Source organism: Balaenoptera acutorostrata, chromosome 1 (assembly GCF_949987535.1).
Source record: "Balaenoptera acutorostrata chromosome 1, mBalAcu1.1, whole genome shotgun sequence".
NCBI classification, from domain to species: Eukaryota; Metazoa; Chordata; class Mammalia; order Artiodactyla; family Balaenopteridae; genus Balaenoptera; species Balaenoptera acutorostrata.
Genome location: NC_080064.1, coordinates 44,190,062 through 44,209,910, shown reverse-complemented (window position 1 = coordinate 44,209,910; position 19,849 = coordinate 44,190,062). Strand labels below are relative to the sequence as shown.

General features: G+C 42.0%; 1 protein-coding gene across 8 annotated transcripts in view; it reads left to right on the top strand.

Annotated features, from left to right (window-relative positions):
* Positions 1-19,225, top strand: part of ORC1 (origin recognition complex subunit 1) — a 33,256-nt gene extending 14,031 nt beyond the window's left edge. For all 8 annotated transcript variants that reach the window (XM_057535394.1, XM_057535362.1, XM_057535381.1 and 5 more), the window contains 12 exons: positions 1,619-1,988; positions 2,880-2,981; positions 3,582-3,777; positions 6,427-6,524; positions 7,096-7,197; positions 7,618-7,789; positions 8,544-8,651; positions 8,914-9,063; positions 9,759-9,878; positions 14,314-14,483; positions 15,030-15,117; positions 18,889-19,225. In XM_057535394.1, the coding sequence (XP_057391377.1) occupies positions 1,619-1,988; positions 2,880-2,981; positions 3,582-3,777; positions 6,427-6,524; positions 7,096-7,197; positions 7,618-7,789; positions 8,544-8,651; positions 8,914-9,063; positions 9,759-9,878; positions 14,314-14,483; positions 15,030-15,117; positions 18,889-19,083 (1,871 nt within the window). In that variant the 3' untranslated portion in view covers positions 19,084-19,225. The remainder of the gene's footprint in view (positions 1-1,618; positions 1,989-2,879; positions 2,982-3,581; positions 3,778-6,426; positions 6,525-7,095; positions 7,198-7,617; positions 7,790-8,543; positions 8,652-8,913; positions 9,064-9,758; positions 9,879-14,313; positions 14,484-15,029; positions 15,118-18,888) is intronic.
* Positions 19,226-19,849: the final 624 nt, after the last annotated feature.

Here is a 19,849-nt window from a genome sequence, read left to right as displayed (position 1 = left end):
GTTATTTGCATTCTTGGTAGCTCCTTAGTAGGAGCTATCAAGAATACAAATGTTTAGGAGCTGAATATAAACATATAAAACATTTTGGAAATGCAGAAGACTACTAGAGAAATAATTTGTAATACCACCATTTAGAAATAATTGAGTGTTTTTTTCACTGTTGATTTTCTAGGATCTTGAAAGTTAGGGTAAAAAATTTAAACTTGACACAGTTACATAATTAGATGAGGCAGATATGATGAAAATATTTTGGATTGTTTTTGACAGAAAGATGGGGAAATGAGGCATGAGGGAGACCAGGACATTGGGACATTTTTACATTAATCTAGACATGAGCTACCCTCATATTTACCACACAGGTACTAGATGACTTCTTACCTTGTCTGCAGCTATTCCACATACACCCTGTGCTGTGACTAAAGTGAACTCCTCTGCCCAGTGCTTTTCTGCCTCGTTGCCTTAGCTCACATCAATCTCATTTATTCTCTTCACTTATTCCCCTCCTTCCCCTTTCAACTCTGTTGAAATTTTGCCTTTCTTTCAAGGTCTGTCTCAAAAGCCATGTTTATTAGCACTTAGGTGCTTTAGGACAATTTTTAAACTTCATACTACAGACGTTTATGTGTATCATCTGCCCTGTTAGTTTTGGCTGCGTTGGGTCTTCATTGCTGCACGCGGGCTTTCTCTAGTTGCAGTGAGCGGGGGCTACTCTTCGTTGCGGTGCACGGGCTTCTCATTGCGGTGGCTTCTCTTGTCGCAGAGCATGGGCTCTAGGCACATGGGCTTCAGTAGTTGCAGCATGCAGGCTCAGTAGTTGCGACATGCGGGCCCTAGAGCATGTGGGCTTCAGTAGTTGTGGTGTGCAGGCTCAGTAGTTGTGGCTTGCGAGCTCTAGAGCGCAGGCTCAGTAGTTGTGGCACACGGGCTTAGTTGCTCCACAGCATGTGGGATCTCCCCAGACCAGGGATCGAACCTGTGTCCCCTGCATTGGCAGGCAGATTCTTAACCACTGAGCCACCAGGGAAGTCCCACATATCTTTTAATAGCTCAATTGATATCTATGAATGAATGTCCAGGTTCTTGGTGCATTTGGTCATGGTGAGAGAGGAGCAGATCCAAATGTGGCTCTGTGTATTCTTAGAACCCAGTTGGTTACCCTAACCCCCCACCCCGGGGACCCGTCTTCTCTCTGTTGGTAGATATAATCTGGGTTAAGAAAAATCTAGGACTTGGTATTACTCAACAGAGCCATTGGTATAAATTTTTTCAGATGCTGTTGAATGGGGCCTGAGGATATGCAGTATCACCCTGGTTGAGAACCACTCTTCTGGTAGATTACATCACAGAAAACCTGACCTGAACATTTATCTGTAAAAGCTGATTTAACTGTTGACTTATGGTTCTAGCTAGCAAAATTACTCGTAGAATTTAAGAGAGAGTCTAAAAATAATAAGAGCTACCTGGCGCAGGAAAAGAAAGCATAGAATAATTCAAAATATGGATAACTCATGTCTTTGTATCACTCAGTGAATGAATTTATCTCTAAAGAGATTAGGGGTGTATATAGTGCTAGTTATAAAATTCACACATTGTCTATGGTGATTTCTCTTGAACTTAGGTTTCCCTAGGACGCATAACACTAGGATTTCCCAGCAGACTTCATGGGCCTCATTGGAGTCTCCTGGAAGAATGAAACGGAAAGTGGCCTTCTCTGAGATCACCTCGCCTTCAAAGAGGTCTCAGCCTGATGGTCCTCAGAACTCATCTCCAGCTCTGAGAACCCCAGAGAAAGCTGGAGAGATTCAGCAGTGTTGTGCCGAGGATGACAAGAAGCCTTCACCTGATGGTTGCATGATCCTGAGAACTCGAGTCGCAGCTTTGAAAACGACAGAGACTAGTGAAGAAAGAACACTTACTCCTATCAAGGGGGGACAGAAATCCTCGGTGGTGCCTTCTGTGATTCTGAAACCAGAAAACATCAAAATGAGGTGACTGGGGATGCTCCCCTGCCTCCCACAGAGCAAATCGAGATCCTTCACGTGATGTGAAATGTGTGGGTCACAGCTGATAAACCTGCCTGTGTCACAGAATCACCAGCTTTTCCAAAATACAGATTTCTGAGCCTTTCCCTAGATGTAGGAAATTAACCTCCAAGTGTTGGGCCCAGGAATCTGCATTTTTGAGTGCTCTTTGGATGATTCTGATATACCCAGCTGTCCTTTGGGGATCACTGCTCCAGAAGATAATTTCCCAAACCTGAATTGCTTCACAGTCCTGGATTTCATTACTTGCTGTGGCTCTTTGCCACATTTTAACAGTGATTTTCTTAGTTTTTTTTCTTTTAAACTAGAAGCCACTTTCAATTACATATAGTACAAGAAGATAATGCATCTAGAAAAAACTCTGCAGTTTGACATTGGGCAATGTTTGTAAATAATGGGCTGCACAGGGAATGTGACAAGCCTGAAATTTCAATGTTTCCTGCTCAGAAACTGCAGCACCTGGCTTACCTAGTTTGCTTGATAAATGCTTTGTATTGAAAATATAGCTGCATTTCTGCTACCCTTGAGTGGACAGTAAATTCATTGATATGTCAGAAATTAAAAAAGGATAAGAAACTCTGCCTAGGATTAGTATATTCTGATCTCTAGTTGGGGAGGTGATGAGTCTGATTTAAATGATAAGCTTTTGGCAAACTTTAATCTCTGGGTTTGAGTCAAACTTCAATTACAAACTTTTTAGCAAAGTGTGATTAGCTCCTTCCAAAGTAGCTGCAGAAAGAATAGGAGCCAGTCAGGCCACCTGACTATCTTCTAGTCCTGCTGTTGATCCCTGGTGCCCAAAACTGCCTTCCATAACCTTGCGCTGGTATCTTGCAGGGAGGCCAAAGAACCAGTTCAGGATGAAGCTACCTCTACTCCCCATCGTATCCGCAGAAAGAGCTCTCTCTTGACTTTGAATCGGATGAGGCAGCAGCTTAGGTAAGACTGCTGCTTGGCAGGCACAAAAACATCCTGCCATTTGTGAAATCTGTAATCCTATTTCTTAAATCCTCTTTTTATTTCTTGTTTGTTATTTGCTAATCCATTGAAATTCTCCTTTACCTAGTATGTCTGGAATTATGTTAATTTCACATAGTTTGAAAGGGGCAAGAAACACTGCCCTGGCCTTAGGTGGCTCCCAGGGCCCCATAATCATCACACCCAGCAAGACTGTTAGTGCGGTGCCTAAGAGCATGAACTTTGATTCTGATAGACTTGGATTGGAACCTGGGCTTTGTCATTTACTATCTGTGTAACCTTGGGAAGGTTACTTAACCTTTCTAAGCCTTGGATTCCTCATCTATAAAATGGGAATAATAGTAAACAAGTCACAGAGTTTTGCAGGGTTTAATGAGATAATGTAAATAAAGCCCTTAATAGAGCTTCCCAGTAGCAAGAGCCCAAGAAGAGGAGCACATCTGATATTGCTCGGTTGCAGGAGAGACTCTGCAATACCTCGAATCCACACTGATATGCTAGGAGCTTCTTATGTAGACTTCAAACATTGAATATCAGAAAATAATGTGTCCTACCGTTCAGGTTTTTAGGTAATAGTAAAAGTGACCAAGAAGAGGAAGAGTTTCTGCCGGTAGCCAAGATTTCAGCCTCTGACAGTGAGGAGGAAGAGGCTTCCACACCCCCTCTTCCAAGGAGAACACGCAGCAATGTGTCCAGGAACCTACACTCTTCCATGAAGTCATCCTTACAGACCCCCTCCAAGACACCAAAGAAAACCGTAAAGTTCTTTTAGGTTTATTTCTCGTAATTTAGAAATTGTGGTGACTGAGGTCACACAACTAATAACAGCTGGGTTTTGAGCATAGGTCTGTCATATTCAAAGCTATGCCACTTGGAGTATTCATGGAGGAAAGGTTCTTTTTCTTTTTTTTTTTTTTTAACATCTTTATTGGAGTATAATTGCTTTACAATGGTGTGTTAGTTTCTGCTTTATAACAAAGTGAATAAGTTATACATATACATATGTTCCCGTATCTCTTCCCTCTTGCGTCTCCCTCCCTCCCACCCTCCCTATCCCACCCCTCTAGGTGGTCACAAAGCACCGAGCTGATCTCCCTGTGCTATGCGAGCTGATCTCCCTGTGCTATGAGCTGATCTCCCTGTGCTATGCGGCTGCTTCCCGCTAGCTATCTATTTTACGTTTGGTAGTGTATATATGTCCATGCCACTCTCTCACTTTGTCACAGCTTCCCCTTCCCCTTCCCCATATCCTCAAGTCCATTCTCTAGTAGGTCTGCATCTTTATTCCCATCTTGCCCCTAGGTTCTTCGTGACCTTTTTTTTTCTCTTTTTTTTATAATTTAATTTTTATTTTATATTGGGGTATGGTTGATTTACAATGTGTTTCAGGTGTGCAGCAAAGTGGTTCAGTTATATATATATATACATATATCCATTCTTTTTCAGGTTCTTTTTCCATATAGGTTATTACAGAGTATTGAGTAGAGTTCTGTGTGTATTCATGGAGGAAAGGTTCTACGTGAACCCTAGGACTGAAAATGAACCCAGTAGACAGTGATAAAATTTGAGTCCAAGTTCCTTTTAAGATACAGAACTGAATGGCCAACAGCCAGACTGCCTGAGGGAAGGACAAGAACTGTAAGAACGCGTTTCCCATGAAAGCTGGCAGAGGGCTTTGTGCGCAGTCAGTGCTCAGTGGGTATTGAATCCAGGGCTGCTGAGCCGTGTCACTGGTTTTGTTGTGCCACTCAATGCACTTGAGGAATAGGGAGCACTACTAGGTGTTGGTGATGAATTGTGTAACAGAAACATGGAAGAGGTAAATGGATGTCTCTGCTTTCTGTGGAACTTTAGCAGAGCATTGAAAGCTATTAAGAAAAGAGGGTCTTACTGTGTTCAAACATGTTTGAGAAATGTTTGGATTAAACAAAGTTAAATTGGTTTCATTATCACATGACTTCTCAAGGCCATTAACTTATTAATGTTTTTGTGAGGGCATTAGTATATTAGGAAACATTTTTCGTGGAGCATCTTGTTCTTTAGAACAATTTAGAAATGCCTAATTAGGGGCCTTTATAAAGCTGATCTCCATTTTTCCATATCAAGAAAAATGTGATTGGGCTTGGGTTGAAGTCAAAGAAAAGACCTTTAGGGAAGGAAATCCAATAGATTGCCTTTGGACGAGGCAGTCTTGTAGAGTAGCTCACCCAAATGATCTGGTTTGATTGCATCTCCTGGGTCCCACCCAGAAGAAGGGATTTGTGGGGGGAGCTCTTTAGCATAATAAAAAAGGTCAGAAGTCCACCTTTTTAAAAAAAAAAAAAACCTTCTCAGCAATGTTTGTTATTATTTTCCTGTTTTCTCCAGAGTTAATAGATGTTAAGCTGTTAACAGGGTCTAAATGCTCTTCTGCGTTTGGGAAGAGGTGTAGAGACTATCGCTTTATAGCTTGGCTACAAGCAGAGGGTGGGTAGGTGAAATGCCCCCACAAAAGGGAGTGCTTTGTGGAAACACCATGAATACTACTGGGTAGCAGGCCTGCTCTAATGAGCCAGCAGCAAGGAAAAAAAGAGAATAGTGAAATTGGTCTGTGGGCCTAAACTGAATGACCCTATGGTTTGAAGTGGAAAAATCTGGGGAGGTTTCTTCAAGTACTGTGTAGTGGATCGTGGAAGTTCTGAGCTAAAGATTGACCATATTTTCAAAGAAGGCTAGAGGAAGATCTTTTTAATTTTAAAAAATTTTTTAAAGATGCTTTTTTATTTTAATCAGTGAATGCAACTCATGGGGGCGGAATAGAGGAGGATCTTATGAATCAAACCCAGTTTATGCCTGCTACTGTACCCTGTTTGGGCAGAGTATTTAGGATTTTTTAATAATTTGCCTTTCTTTGAAGATAGTATTTTACTTTGAAAAGTATTTAATCCATACTTTTATTCATTCTTTCCTCAGACTGACATTGTTTTCAAATCCTAATACTATATGTAAATTAGAAATAAGAAATTGTGTTTGGACTATGAACAAAATGTATGTGTAATGTGAGGAGAGAAAGGGAGAATCTTGGTAATTTATACAGGAAGGAACTAAGAGGAATTCACTACCTCTATTCTTTTTATCAGCTCATCATGAGTCAGATTTGCTGATGCATCCTGGATGGAGTTTTGCTTTGTTTTTTCCTTCTGAAATAGGTTCTGTCTCTCTCTTTTTTTATTTTGGAGTATAGGTGATTTACAGTGTTGTGTTAGTTTCAGGTGTACAGCAAAGTGATTCAGTTATACATATACATATATCCATTCTTTTCCAGATTCTTTTACCATTTAGGTTATTACAGAACATTGAGTAGAGTTCCCTTTGCTCTACAGTAGGTCCTTGTTGATTATCTAAATGTTCTCTCTTTCGAATACAGCCCGAGACCAGAACACCACGTCACGCCACTCCCCGGATCCGCAGCCGAAACCTGGCTGCCCAGGAGCCCGCCAATGTGCTGGAGGAGGCCCGGCTGAGGTGACACCGCTCGGGGGCCCCTGCTTTCGTTCACATGAACTGGGAGTGCTTTGTAGTCATTGGTGTACATAATAAAGGTAGAGAGTAAGATGAACGTGTGTGTTTAGAAAGAAGAAACCTCAAGCAGTGTCTGGGTGAGCTGCTGTGGACAGGCTCGGGGAGGAGTGTGCAGTCCACTGCCACCACTTTCTCAGGGTTGGAAGGTGATGGGTCAGGACACTGCTTCTCAGTTGCAGTACCCTTTAGAACTGCGTGGGGGCTTTTTCAAAATAATAAGCCTAGATCTTGCCAGAAATCAGCTGAATCAGAATCTCATGTGGGATGAGGTCCACCCATGTGATTTGGGGAACCCCCCCCAGGTGATATGTACTCTTAGTTAGAACCACTCAGTTGGGTGATTTGTCTGGGTGGAGAAAGGCCAAATGAAGAAGTTTAAGAATGAAGGCATTCCCTTGGATGTGAGATTAAGGTTTCAAATAGAAACTATAGATAAATCTTTTCCATTTATTATTGAGTAGATAGTAAAATGCTTCTAAAGTCCTCCTTTTCCCTCATTTACCACCAACTTTAGGCTGCATGTTTCTGCTGTACCTGGGTCTCTTCCCTGTCGGGAACAGGAATTCCAAGACATGTACAACTTTGTGGAAAGCAAACTCCTTGACCATACTGGAGGGTGAGTCATGTTGAGGAAGCAGGATGCTCAGGGCAGAAGGCCCTGCTAGTACCACCTCAGGTGCTGTAGTTCACCCAAGCAGTCTTTCCCTGGTGTCAGAACAGGCAAGGCCATTGCTGAAGCCTAAGCTTCTGAAGCAGTTTTTGTTGTCAAAGTAATTCTATAGAATTCTGTCTTACAGAGAAAATGACACTGGCCTTTTTTGGGTGGGCACTTTGCATACAGCCTTGCTTATAGAATGAATGATTCTATATAAACAGGTCCTGCTCTGATCAGCTTCCAAGGATGGTCCTTACTGCTCCCACCTCCACATTTCAGGGGCCTCTGTCCTTCCTTCAGCACACATTCTCATACTCATAACTGATGATAGTGTAAGGCAGCTGCACAGACCTAGCCCGGGGTCTTCTCTTCTTGCCCCAGGTGCATGTACATCTCCGGGGTCCCTGGGACAGGGAAGACTGCCACTGTACACGAGGTGATACGCTGCCTGCAGCAGGCATCCCAAGCAAATGATGTTCCTCCCTTTCAATACATTGAGGTCAATGGCATGAAGCTGACAGAGCCCCACCAAGTCTATGTGCAAATCTTGCAGGTGAGCAAAGCTGTTTGGGCTTTTTGTTTTGGTTTTTTTGGTTTGTCTTTTGGTTTTGGGGTTTTTTTGGCCACGTGGCTTGCAGGATCCTAGTTCCCCGACCAGGGATCAAACCCAGGCCCTCGGCAGTGAAAGCACGGAGTCCCAGCCACTGGACTGCCAGGGATTTGCCTGTTTGGGCTTTTTGGAAAATACAGTTTCTGGGTGGCACATGAAAAGGGAAAGGTTTACTTAATTTTGTGCATATTACATGTTTACAACTTGCCAAGCATTGTCCTTTGTGTAGAGGTAGCAAGGGCAAAGAAGGCAGAATTCCTACCCTCAAGGACCTTGAAGTCTAGGAGCTGGATAGGCATTTCTGGAAGCTAGTACTTACCAACATGGTGAAAACCATTTGTACACAGCAGGCATTGTGGCAACTCGGAAAAGGGGTTAGAGGTGGGCCGAAGTTTGCATCTCACTTTTTCATTCATTAGCCGTTATCTTGGAACCAGTAATGTCCAGTTACAGAGCCATACACTAATGATTTTGGAGGGGCTTCTGGGGCCAGCCTGTGGCTCATTTGCATTTCAAACACTATCTGTTGTCTCTCGTTGCCTTCTCTTCTCCTTCCAGTGGAAGGCAGAGGGTAGGATACTGAAGTCCTCAGGCTGAACAGCTTCTTCTATGTGCAGATTTAACTTTAAGCCAGGGCAGTAAAGTCCTGACAGTTCACCACTCACTCCCCCACCCGCCCCGCCCCGCCCCACCGCAGAGGCTGACGGGTCACAGGGCAACAGCTCACCACGCCGCAGAACTGCTGGCTAAGCGATTCCGCACTCGAGGGTCCTCTCGGGAAACCACTGTGCTGCTTGTGGACGAGGTAAGGAGGCGCCCACGGAAGGACTGGAGAAGAAGTGGCGTGGCACTTGATTGCAGTGTCCCGGGAGCAAATACTGGGTGGGAGGAAAGTCCTGGCTGCCTTCTTCCTTCACTCTGGTGGTGAGAGGCATGTGTCTATTGATGTCCTTGCTGGTGGTGTGACCTGAGAGCACATGAAGCTAAAGCAGTGGTAACAGGCTTCACTCCGGGGCCCCAGCTCTGTCTCTGTGGTTGACCCTGCGTCTCTCCCCATTTCCTGGCAGCTCGACCTTCTGTGGACTCAGAAACAAGACATAATGTACAATCTCTTTGACTGGCCCACTCACAAGGAGGCCCGGCTTGTGGTCCTGACCATCGCCAACACCATGGATCTGCCAGAGCGCCTCATGATGAACCGGGTGTCCAGCCGACTGGTAGGGCGATTCTCAAGCTGTTCTAACAGACCCATAAGCTGGGCCAAGGAGTTCTCCAAAAATGAATACATAGGAATCTAAAATAAACAGGAAAAGTAAGAAATGTGATTTCTGAAATTCTTATAATTACTAAGTTGGAATTAAATATGTCACCATTGCATGGCTTTCTGCAAACGTATCTTCTTGGTGTTCTGCTACCTCTGCACTCTTAAACTGCACAGAGCCCTAAAGGTTTAATTATTTAAAAAAATACTTAAGTGCTTACCCTTGTCAGGCAGTGTGAGATGCATGGAGTATGGCTGTGAACGGGGCAGACACGGTCTCTGCCCTTGTGGACCTTGTGGTTCAGCAGGAGTGAAACCGGGAGCCGAGCCGGTGCATGTTGTAGAGGCGAAGATCGTCCCACCCACTCTAACGAGAGCACCTCTGCTCAGATCTACTTGTAAATGATTCCATAGAATAAAAGATTCTGTTAAGCTAAATGAAAAAACAGTTGAGAGCTACTGCCCTACAGGATCCCACAGGCCATTGTCAGTAACAAAAGGAGCTGGAAGCAGTGGTAGTCCTGGGATGAAATGTGTAAATTGTTACATGGGACTTGGAAATCAGGTTTGGGGACTTGCAGGTGGCTTTCCACCAGGACTATCGGAGTGGGAAATCCATGAACTCGTTCCTCTGTCATCTTGACTCCCCAGGGTCTAACCAGGATGTCCTTCCAGCCCTATACTCACAGCCAACTGCAACAGATCCTGGTGTCCCGACTCAAACATTTAAAGGCCTTTGAGGATGATGCCATCCAGTTGGTAGCCAGGAAGGTAAGTCACCTTCGGGGAGCTCCTAGTCACACCCACAGTTTTTGCTGAGTATCTGCCCATGTGAGGCCCTATGCTGGGTGCTCTGGAGATGAAGAAAAAACTAGGAAGTCCTGTAAAAACAAATACCAAAACATAGAAACAAAATTCTGAAAAATTCCTTAACCTTCTTATTGTATAACTAATTAGAAGGCTCTGAGTATGGTGGGCTTATATACAAGTGAAGATTAATTGATTCAGGGAGCTTTGTATAATCAAAAGGGCAACATAGTGAGTGAGGTAGACAAACCTGGTTTGAATTCTGGCTCTAATACTTTAATAAGCATGTGGAAGGTTACAGAAAAGTTACTTAAAAACTTCCTGGGCTTCAGTTTTCTTCTCTGAAAAATGGGAATAATAATAGTTACCTCATAGGGTAATTGTGAGAATTAAATGAGACCATGTCTGTAATGTACCTAGCAGGGTGCATGTTCCATGGTAGGTATGAAGTGTGGGATGCCTACCCCCTCCGGACTTACTGGGAGAATGCCAATTGAGATTCCACTAAGACTTCTCCGGGGCTGCTGAGGAACAACTCAGGTTAAATGTCCACCTTGAGCTGAATGAAAGAAACCACACATCCACAGTATTTCAGCACTTAAAAGAGTTATAAACGTATTTCTAGTTTCTTACTGGAAACGATGTGAACTCTGAATGCCTATAGCAGCAACACACGTCTGTAACACCTGTTCAAAGCTGGGTACTATATTAAGTATTAGGGTCAGAGGTGAGCGAGATATGGTGTTTATCTCCAGGCTTTACTTTCTAGGAGAGAGATCCTCAAAGTTACTATCTAACCCTTCTGTTGGTAGAGTTTTTCCACCTCTGCAATCATGCAGTCTCTAAAAGTTCTTTTTTTTCCTCTGAATGGTCCTTTTATATACCATCCTACTTATTTGAGGTTGTTTTCTCCCTTTTCCTCTAAGATGCTTTGTCTGTTGGTTTTGATCTCTATCCTGCATTGTTAGACTTTCCTCAGCTGCCTTTGTGGTCTACTGAGGTCTAAGGGTGGAGATTACAGAGCTGATTGGGAGCTCTGAGTATATAAGTGGGGCTTGTTCACTGAGAGCTTCGCTGAGGGGTAATCTGATGGGGCCAATTTCACTATCTTTAGTTTATTCCCATATTTTCTGGGATAGTCAGATTTCAAAGAGTAGGCTTCCCCTGTCCTGCCTGCAGGGCAGTGTTCTAGGATCAGGCAAGGTGGGCTGGAGTCAGGGAGGGTAGAGGTCTTCAAATTCAGCATGCAAATAGTAACCATCTATATTTAGTAAGGGGCATCCCCTCCTCTGCAACAATACCTAGTGTTACAGGTCCAGAGACTTTTTTGTTTATCCTTGCTAGAATAAATTTCTGGTCTCCTGCCATGGTACATGAGGGATAATCTCCGGGGCAAAGAGTTTTATGGAAACAGTACAGATTACCAAGGCACAAAATTTTCTCACAGAGCCCTAAACCCTCCGTCAGTGGCCCTGATGTTCACCAACAGCATGAAATGGGGGAGAGGTCTCGGGCAAGGGTCAGCAAACTTTTTGTGAAGGGCCAGTAGTAAATGTTTTAGGCTTTCTGGGCCATAATGGTCTGTCACCACTATTCAACTCTGCCGTTGCATTGTGAAAGCAGCCGTGTATTATATAATATGTAAACAAATGCACATAGCTGTGTTACAATAAAACTTTATTTACAAAAACATGTGGCAGGCCATAGTTTGCTGACTCCTGATCTAGGGCATCCGTTTCTTAACTTTCAACCAGTCCTCTGTGTTTTAGCCAAACTTCCCCCTTTACCTCCAGTTCCAGTATCACTAACTCCTGAGCATTTTGAAGATTTTTAGTGTAACTTAGGTTTTTTCTTGGATTCCTCACTGCGGGCTTAGGAATGGGCTTTCTCAGTCTGCTAGGTTAACCAGTACCCTGCCACTTCTTTCCAACTTTCAGAATTATATTGTTTACTGCTCTCCAGTTGCTTCCTTTTCTTATTTAGGGTTCTTGGTCTTTAAGGTTTCAGAAGACTTCAAATTTGGCTGCTGTTTTTACCCAAAACTCTTCCCTGTAATTTCAAACCTCTCTTTTATTTCTTAACATATAAACATACCTATATTGTTTATCTTATGATATCTGAAGTCTTTGTGGGTTTACTTCTGTTGATTGCTGATTCATGTGTCTGTATGGCCTTGTTTCCTTGTTTTTTGTGTCTTGATTTTTTTTTTTTTTAACTGTATGCTCATGTTCCTTAAGAGCTTTATCTGAGAGTTGATTGAAGCCTGGGTTGAAGTTGAATTCATTTAGTTTGTTTGTGCTTCTGTCAGTTACTGAGGGGCACTACCAACTGGGACCATTTTTAAACAAAATTCTTTACTTGAGGTTTTTAGGAGACAACATAAATTTGGGCTACAAATCCATGTGAGGGCTTGTGGTTGCAAAGACTCGGTGAGTTTTTGTCACCCTACACCCACCTACCGCCAAGGTCACAACAGGCCATTTTTCTTGCCATCCCTTCTGCATTGTAAGTCTTTCACTCACTCTCATACTGGGGCTGTAGTGGAGGTTGGGTCCCAAGTTTATGCAAGGTCTTTTCTTAGATTCCATGTTGGGTGGCCCCAGCTTTTTCTTTTGTCTCCCTCACCCCAGCAGCAGTTAAAAAGAGTGCTTATGGTCACAGGGTTCACAGGTACCCTCAGAGTGGGAAGTGCTTTGGGTGTTTTCTAGCCTCCCAGGGTCACCTGTCCACTTTGATTCTAGGCCTCTGAGCAGCCCTTGAGTCCCTGCTATTAACCACTGTATGGTGCTGCTTCACACAGAGGAAAGGAGGAGTGACAGGGCGGAAACATCCCCAGGACATCCTCACCAGCTGAATATGGGAGATTAGAAGGAGGGAATAATATACGCTGGCGCTCATGTTTCCGTCTTGGGTTACTGGAAAAGTGATTTTTGTTTTGAATGTCTTATATTTGAATTCTAAATAGACACAAAACATTTAAAAACTCCTATAACCCTGTCTGTCATACTGAGTGAAGTAAGTCAGAAAGAGAAAAGCAAATATTGTATATTAATGCATATATGTGGAACCTAGAAAAATGGTACAGATGAACCTATTTGCAGGGCAGGAATAGAGACGCAGATGTACAGAGCGGACATGTGGACACAGGGGAGTGGTGGGGTGGGGAGGATGGGATGAATTGGGAGACTGGGATTTACATACATACACTACCATGTGTAAAACAGATAGCTAGTGGGAACCTGCTGTATAGTGCAGGGAGCTCAGCTTGGTGCTCTGTGATGACCTAGATGGGTGGGATGGGGGGGAGGGAGGTCCAAGAGGGAGGGGATATGTGTATACATATAGCTGATTCACTTCGTTGTACAGCAGAAACTAACACAACATTGTAAAGCGACTATACCCCAATCGAAAAAAAGTCAAAAAATAAAAAAATAAAATCTATAATCCCATTTCCCAGAAATGACTCCTTTTAATGTCTTAGTTTTGGTGTGTGTGTGTGCGCATGCATGTATGTGTATGCCTATACGATTTGCTTTTTTAAGATTAATGTTTTATAAATTTTGGAAGGAAATAGTTATTTTGGGATGCCATCAGGCAGGATGTCATCGCCTGCGATGGTTGTCAGGCGAATGATAGGGTTGCTGGCAAGCACTGGGAATATAGAAACAGAAACCCTTGCAGGCAATGGTGAGTCCAGGAGTTCCCTCAGTTAAATTTAAAATGCAAGAGCCCTCCTATGTCATCTTGGGAGAGAGTATAGGATTGCCCGTAAAGGGAGCCCAGGAGCCCCTCAGCCTCTGTGCACATGGAAAGGAAGGCACAAAAGCAGAGCCATTGGCATGGGGGGGTTGGTCTAATTCATCTAACTACAGGTTCCTCTGGGTCCTCCAGCTCCATGGCTTCCTTCCCTCTTGATTCTGGTTCATTTAGCCATTGACCAGGTAGTTTCCAAAATTCATCACATGCTGTGAGGGAGGCTCAGGCTGTGGCTTTATCTCCAAAATAGGCTCCACCTCAGCCTCTTGGCTTTTTCTCTTCATGCAAGGAACAAGACCCTTGTGTCTCCAGATGGTTCAGTAATGATCTTAGGCCAAAGGTCTCTTCTTTTAGATTTCTTCATTTTTCTAATATTAAATAAAGTTGAGAATTTCTGTCTCTTCCATTCTGGAATTATCTTTAAGGCCAAGACAAAGTTGTGGACTTGGGGAAAAGTCTCAGACACAGTATAATAATTTATATCTGAGCTCCCACCAGGTTCCCAGCCAGGGCTAAGTACTTAATTTCATGCTTAAGTCCATTCCCAGCCCTGCCCTTCCTTTTTAGCTGAACACAGAATCGGTTTTTCTCCTGGGTTGAGACGGCAAGGGGATCTCAAGGAATAAAATGTTCCCTCTTGTAGGTAGCAGCCCTCTCTGGAGATGCACGACGCTGCCTGGACATTTGTAGGCGTGCCACAGAGATTTGTGAGTTCTCCTGCCAGAAGCCCGACTCCCCTGGCCTGGTCACTACAGCCCACTTACTGGAAGCAGTAGAGGAGATGTTTTCATCGTCATACATCACTGCCATCAAGTAAGACGCTTCTGCTTCCTGACCCTGAACCTCCCTTGGAAGACCACTGCAGAGGGCCATGGAAGCATGCTTCCCTTTCAAAGCTTTTACTCATACAACCTGCATTTATTGACAGTGCTGTCCTTTTTCTTAAGGGGCATAGTCTAGTCAAAGAGACAGAAATGTAATCCTAGTATAATAGGAGAATAATTACCATGTATTGAGTTACACTATAGGTGTTTATGAAGTAAAGTGCTGTGGAAACAAGAAGAAGGAAGTAGCTACTTCTCTCACATTGGATGATATACTCAACCATGAAATGGGGGTGCTGGTACATGCCCAGATATAGTTGCTGTGTTCCCTTACTTCCAAAGTGTTATTTTTCATATCATTTTGAGACTTTGAGGGGAAGGGAAATCCTTGCCAAATCATATAGGAATATAGGAGGAAATAGTCCCAAGTTTTTTCCTCTCTCTTCTCTAAAGACACAGAGAAGTTTTATTTGGCTTTCCTTGGGTTGATGGTATAGCCACTTAGGAGAATTCACATCTCCTCATTTTCTTTAAGAAATTCCTCCGTTCTGGAACAGAGCTTCCTGAGAGCCATCCTTGCAGAGTTCCGTCGATCAGGACTGGAGGAAGCAACATTTCAACAGGTGATTGATCTACTTTTTAAAAAATCCTATTTTGGTCTGGTGCCTTTAAAATATAATATGTGGGAATTTTAACCACTGTGTAATAGTCTGTCTCTATTTTGTGCCAACCTGATTATGCTAAAGAATATCAAACCAGCGCCTATTTTTATGTGATATTTAATTGAGTTGCATGAGAAGAGACCTTTAGCAAATGGTTTCTGCATCTGCATATTAGATTGAGGCTTTACTATGTGCCAGATACTTTTCTGGGAGTGGGAGATTCAAAGATGAGCAAGACAAAAGTTGCTGCCCTGATACAGCTTATGGTATAGTGTGGGGCAAAGCTTTCAGAACAAGCCTTGTTTAAAAACAAATCACAACCATCACCCTGATACCAAATCCAGACAAAGATGTCACGAAGAAAGAAAACTACAGGCCAATATCACTGATGAACATAGATGGAAAAATCCTCAACAAAATACTAGCAAACAGAATCCAACAGCACATTAAAAGTACCATATACCCTGATCAAGTGGGGTTTATCCCAGGAATGCAAGGATTCTTCAATATATGCAAATCAATCAATGTAATAAACCATATTAACAAATTGAAGGAGAAAAACCATATGATCATCTCAGAAAAAGCTTTCAACAAAATTCAACACCCATTTATGATAGAAACCCTCCAGAAAGTAGGCATAGAGGGAACTTACCTGAACATAATAAAGGCCATATATGACAAACCCACAGCCAACATCGTTCTCAATGGTGAAAAACTGAAACCATTTCCACTAAGATCAGGAGCAAGACAAGGTTGCCCACTCTCACCACTGTTATTCAACATAGTTTTGGAAGTTTTAGCCACAGCAATCAGAGAAGAAAAAGAAATAAAAGGAATCCAAATCAGAAAAGAAGAAGTAAAGCTGTCACTGTTTGCAGATACATAGAGATACACAGATACATAGAGAATCCTAAAGATGCTACCAGAAAACTACTAGAGCTAATCAATGAATTTGGTAAAGTAACAGGATACAAAATTAATGCACAGAAATCTCTTGCATTCCTATACACTAATGATGAAAAATCTGAAAGAAATTAAGGAAACACTCCCATTTACCATTGCAACAAAAAGAATAAAATACATAGGAATAAACCTACCTTAGGAGACAGAAGACCTGTATGCAGAAAACTATAAGACACTGATGAAAGAAATTAAAGATGATACAAACAGATGGAGAGATATACCATGTTCTTGGATTGGAAGAATCAACATTGTGAAAATGACTATACTACCCAAAGCAATGTACAGATTCAATGCAATCCCTATCAAACTACCAATGGCATTTTTCACAGAACTAGGACAAAAAATTTCACAATTTGTATGGAAATACAAAAGACCCCGAATAACCAAAGCAATCTTGAAAAAGAAAAACGGAGCTGGAGGAATCAGGCTCCCTGACTTCAGACTATACTACAAAGCTACAGTAATCAAGACAGTATGGTATTGGCATAAAAACAGAAATACAGATCAGTGGAACAGGATAGAAAGCCCAGAGATAAACCCACGTACATATGGTCACCTTATTTTTGATAAAGGAGGCAAGAATATACGATGGAGAAAAGACAGCCTCTTTAATAAGTGGTGCTGGGAAAACTGGACAGCTACGTGTAAAAGAATGAAATTAGAACACTCCCTAACACCATATACAAAAGTAAACTCAAAATGGATTAGAGACCTAAATGCAAGGCCAGACACTATAAAACTCTTAGAGGAAAACATAGGCAGAACACTCTATGACATAAATCACGGCAAGATCCGTTTTGACCCACCTCCTAGAGAAATGGAAATAAAAACAAAAATAAACAAATAGGACCTAATGAAACTTAAAAGCTTTTGCACAGTAAAGGAAACCATAAACAAGACGAAAAGACAACCCTCAGAATGGGAGAAAATATTTGCATGTGAAGCACCTGACAAAGGATTAATCTCCAAAATTTACAATCAGCTCATGCAGCTCAATATCAAAAAAACAAACAACCCAATCCAAAAATGGGCAGAAGATCTAAATAGACATTTCTCCAAAGAAGATATACAGATTGCCAACAAACACATGAAAGAATGCTCAACCTCACTAATCATTATAGAAATGCAAATCAAAACTGCAATGAGGTATCGCCTCACACCAGTCAGAATGGCCATCATCAAAAAATCTATAAACAATAAATGCTGGAGAGGGTGTGGAGAAAAGGGAACCCTCTTGCACTGTTGGTGGGAATGTAAATTGATACAGCCACTATGGAGAACAGTATGGAGGTTCCTTAAAAAACTAAAAATAGAACTACCTTACGACCCAGCAATCCCACTACTGGGCATATACCCTAAGAAAACCATAATTCAGAAAGAGTCATGTACCACAATGTTCATTGCAGCTGCATTTACAATATCCAGGACATGGAAGCAACCTAAGTGTCCATTGCCAGATGAATGGATAAAGAAGATGTGGCACATATATACAATGGAATATTACTCAGTCATAAAAAGAAACGAAATTGAGTTATTTGTAGTGAGGTGGATGGACCTAGAGTCTGTCATACAGAGTGAAGTAAGTCAGAAAGACAAAAACAAATACCGTATGCTAACACATATATATGGAATCTAAAAAAAAAACGGACAGGAATAAAGACGCAGACGTAGAGAATGGACCTGAGGACACGGGGAGGGGAAGGGTAAGCTGGGATGAAGTGAGAGAGTAGCATTGACATATATACACTACCAAATGTAAAATAGCTAGTGGGAAGCAGCTGCATAGCACAGGGAGATCAGCTCGGTGCTTTGTGACCACCTAGAGGGGTGGGATAGGGAAGGTGGGAGGGAGACGCAAGAAGGAGATATGGGGATATACGTATAAGTATAGCTGATTCACTTTGTTATAAAGCAGAAACTAACACACCATTGTAAAGCAGTTATACTCCAATAAAGATGTTAAAAAAAAAATCACAGAGATCAATCCAAACACTCTGAGAATAATTTCAACTACATCAAGTAAAAGGAATCATTAGGGTTGAGCCTTAGTGGTTTATTAAAGGTGTTTAAGTATATACCTGGGAGTTTGTATATCTGTATGTACGAGTATGTTTTAGACAAATAGAGATGTCAGGAAAACATTTTCCTTCCAGCTGTTTATTTCCTTTCAGCTTTTCTTCTTTAAATTCTTTTTTAAACATTTAGTCACTAGTCATGTTTTGCCCGTTTTTGTTTTTGTGAAGCCTGAGACAGCTTTTCTGCAGAGAGTGACCTGTATTCTCTCTAGGCCTTTGCGCTTTTCCAAGGGACATGCCTTGGCACCTGCTGTTTCTGCCAAGGAAAATGCCCTTATAGCAAAATTTTACTTGAATTATGACAATCTCAGTAGAAACACTCAGCCCATGGAGATGAGGACTGTTTGTATAACTGTGACAGTTACTAAGCATATTATATCTATTAACTCATGAGTAATATTGTAGTATATTTAATAGATAAAACTGAAGCTCAAAAAGTGAAATAACTGGCCCAGGTTGCTTATTTAGGTAATTGGCAGAACCAGGGTTCAGACCTGCTGTTGTCTGATTCCGAGGCCAGTACTACATTCTGCCCCTGTGTTTGTGCCCCAGTGGGGCACCCCTTGATGCCTTCTGGGGTACTGAGTATCCTGGAAAAGAACTGTCTCATTTTCCCAAAAGAAGAAATAATGATTGGATACAGACCCAGGACTACCTTCTGGCAGCTGACCTCAGGTTTGTTTTTTGTTTCTAGGTATACAGTCAACACGTGGCACTGTGCAGGATGGAGGGTCTCCCATACCCCACCATGTCAGAGACCATGGCGGTGTGCTCTCACCTAGGCTCCTGCCGCCTCCTCCTTGTGGAGCCCAGCAGGAATGACCTGCTCCTTCGTGTGCGGCTCAACATCAGCCAGGATGACGTTCTGTATGCGCTGAAAGAAGAGTGAAGGGCTTCACAAGGAAAAACTGTGATCTGCTGTTTTTAAAGAGCCCTATTTCCATTTCCTAAGCACATGGAATCATTGTAGCAAAGTATACTGAACAGCAATGGCTGTCATGTATTTTGGAATTTTCCATTAAATCATTTGCTTTTTCTGGAGTGTTTGGGAAGTTTTATAGTCATTACAAACATCTAGTTATAAAACCAAACCATCCTTCCTACACTAGGCCCTCTCTCTGGGTTTTATTTCTGTTAGTAGCCCTGACATTTATTTACTGGTAACATACCATGTATATAAATACATGCACACAATTATGGTATCTATATAAAATAGTTCCAGGAGAGTAAGTAAGAAATTACTTATATTGGTTGCTTCTGGGAAAGAACTGGATGGTTACCTTCAGGGTTAGAGGAAGACATTCACTGTATGTCATTATGTATCTCTTAACTTTTGAACAATTTGAGTGTAATATACTTAGCACATAAAAAAGAACCGCTGGAAATAATATCAGTAATAAATAATCCCTAGTAACAAATAGCTAGAAAATGGAATTTTTTAAAAGATACCATTTATCATAAAAACAAATCTTTAAATAAAAAATACTTAGATGGCACAGAAAATATAAGGTACCTAGAAATAAATCTAATAAATGTAATTAATCTCTAAATATAAATCAATTCCAATTAAAATCTTGGTAGGGTTTTTTTGTATAACTTTGCAAGTTAATTCTGATAAACCAACAATAGAACAAACTGACATCTAAAACCTCATG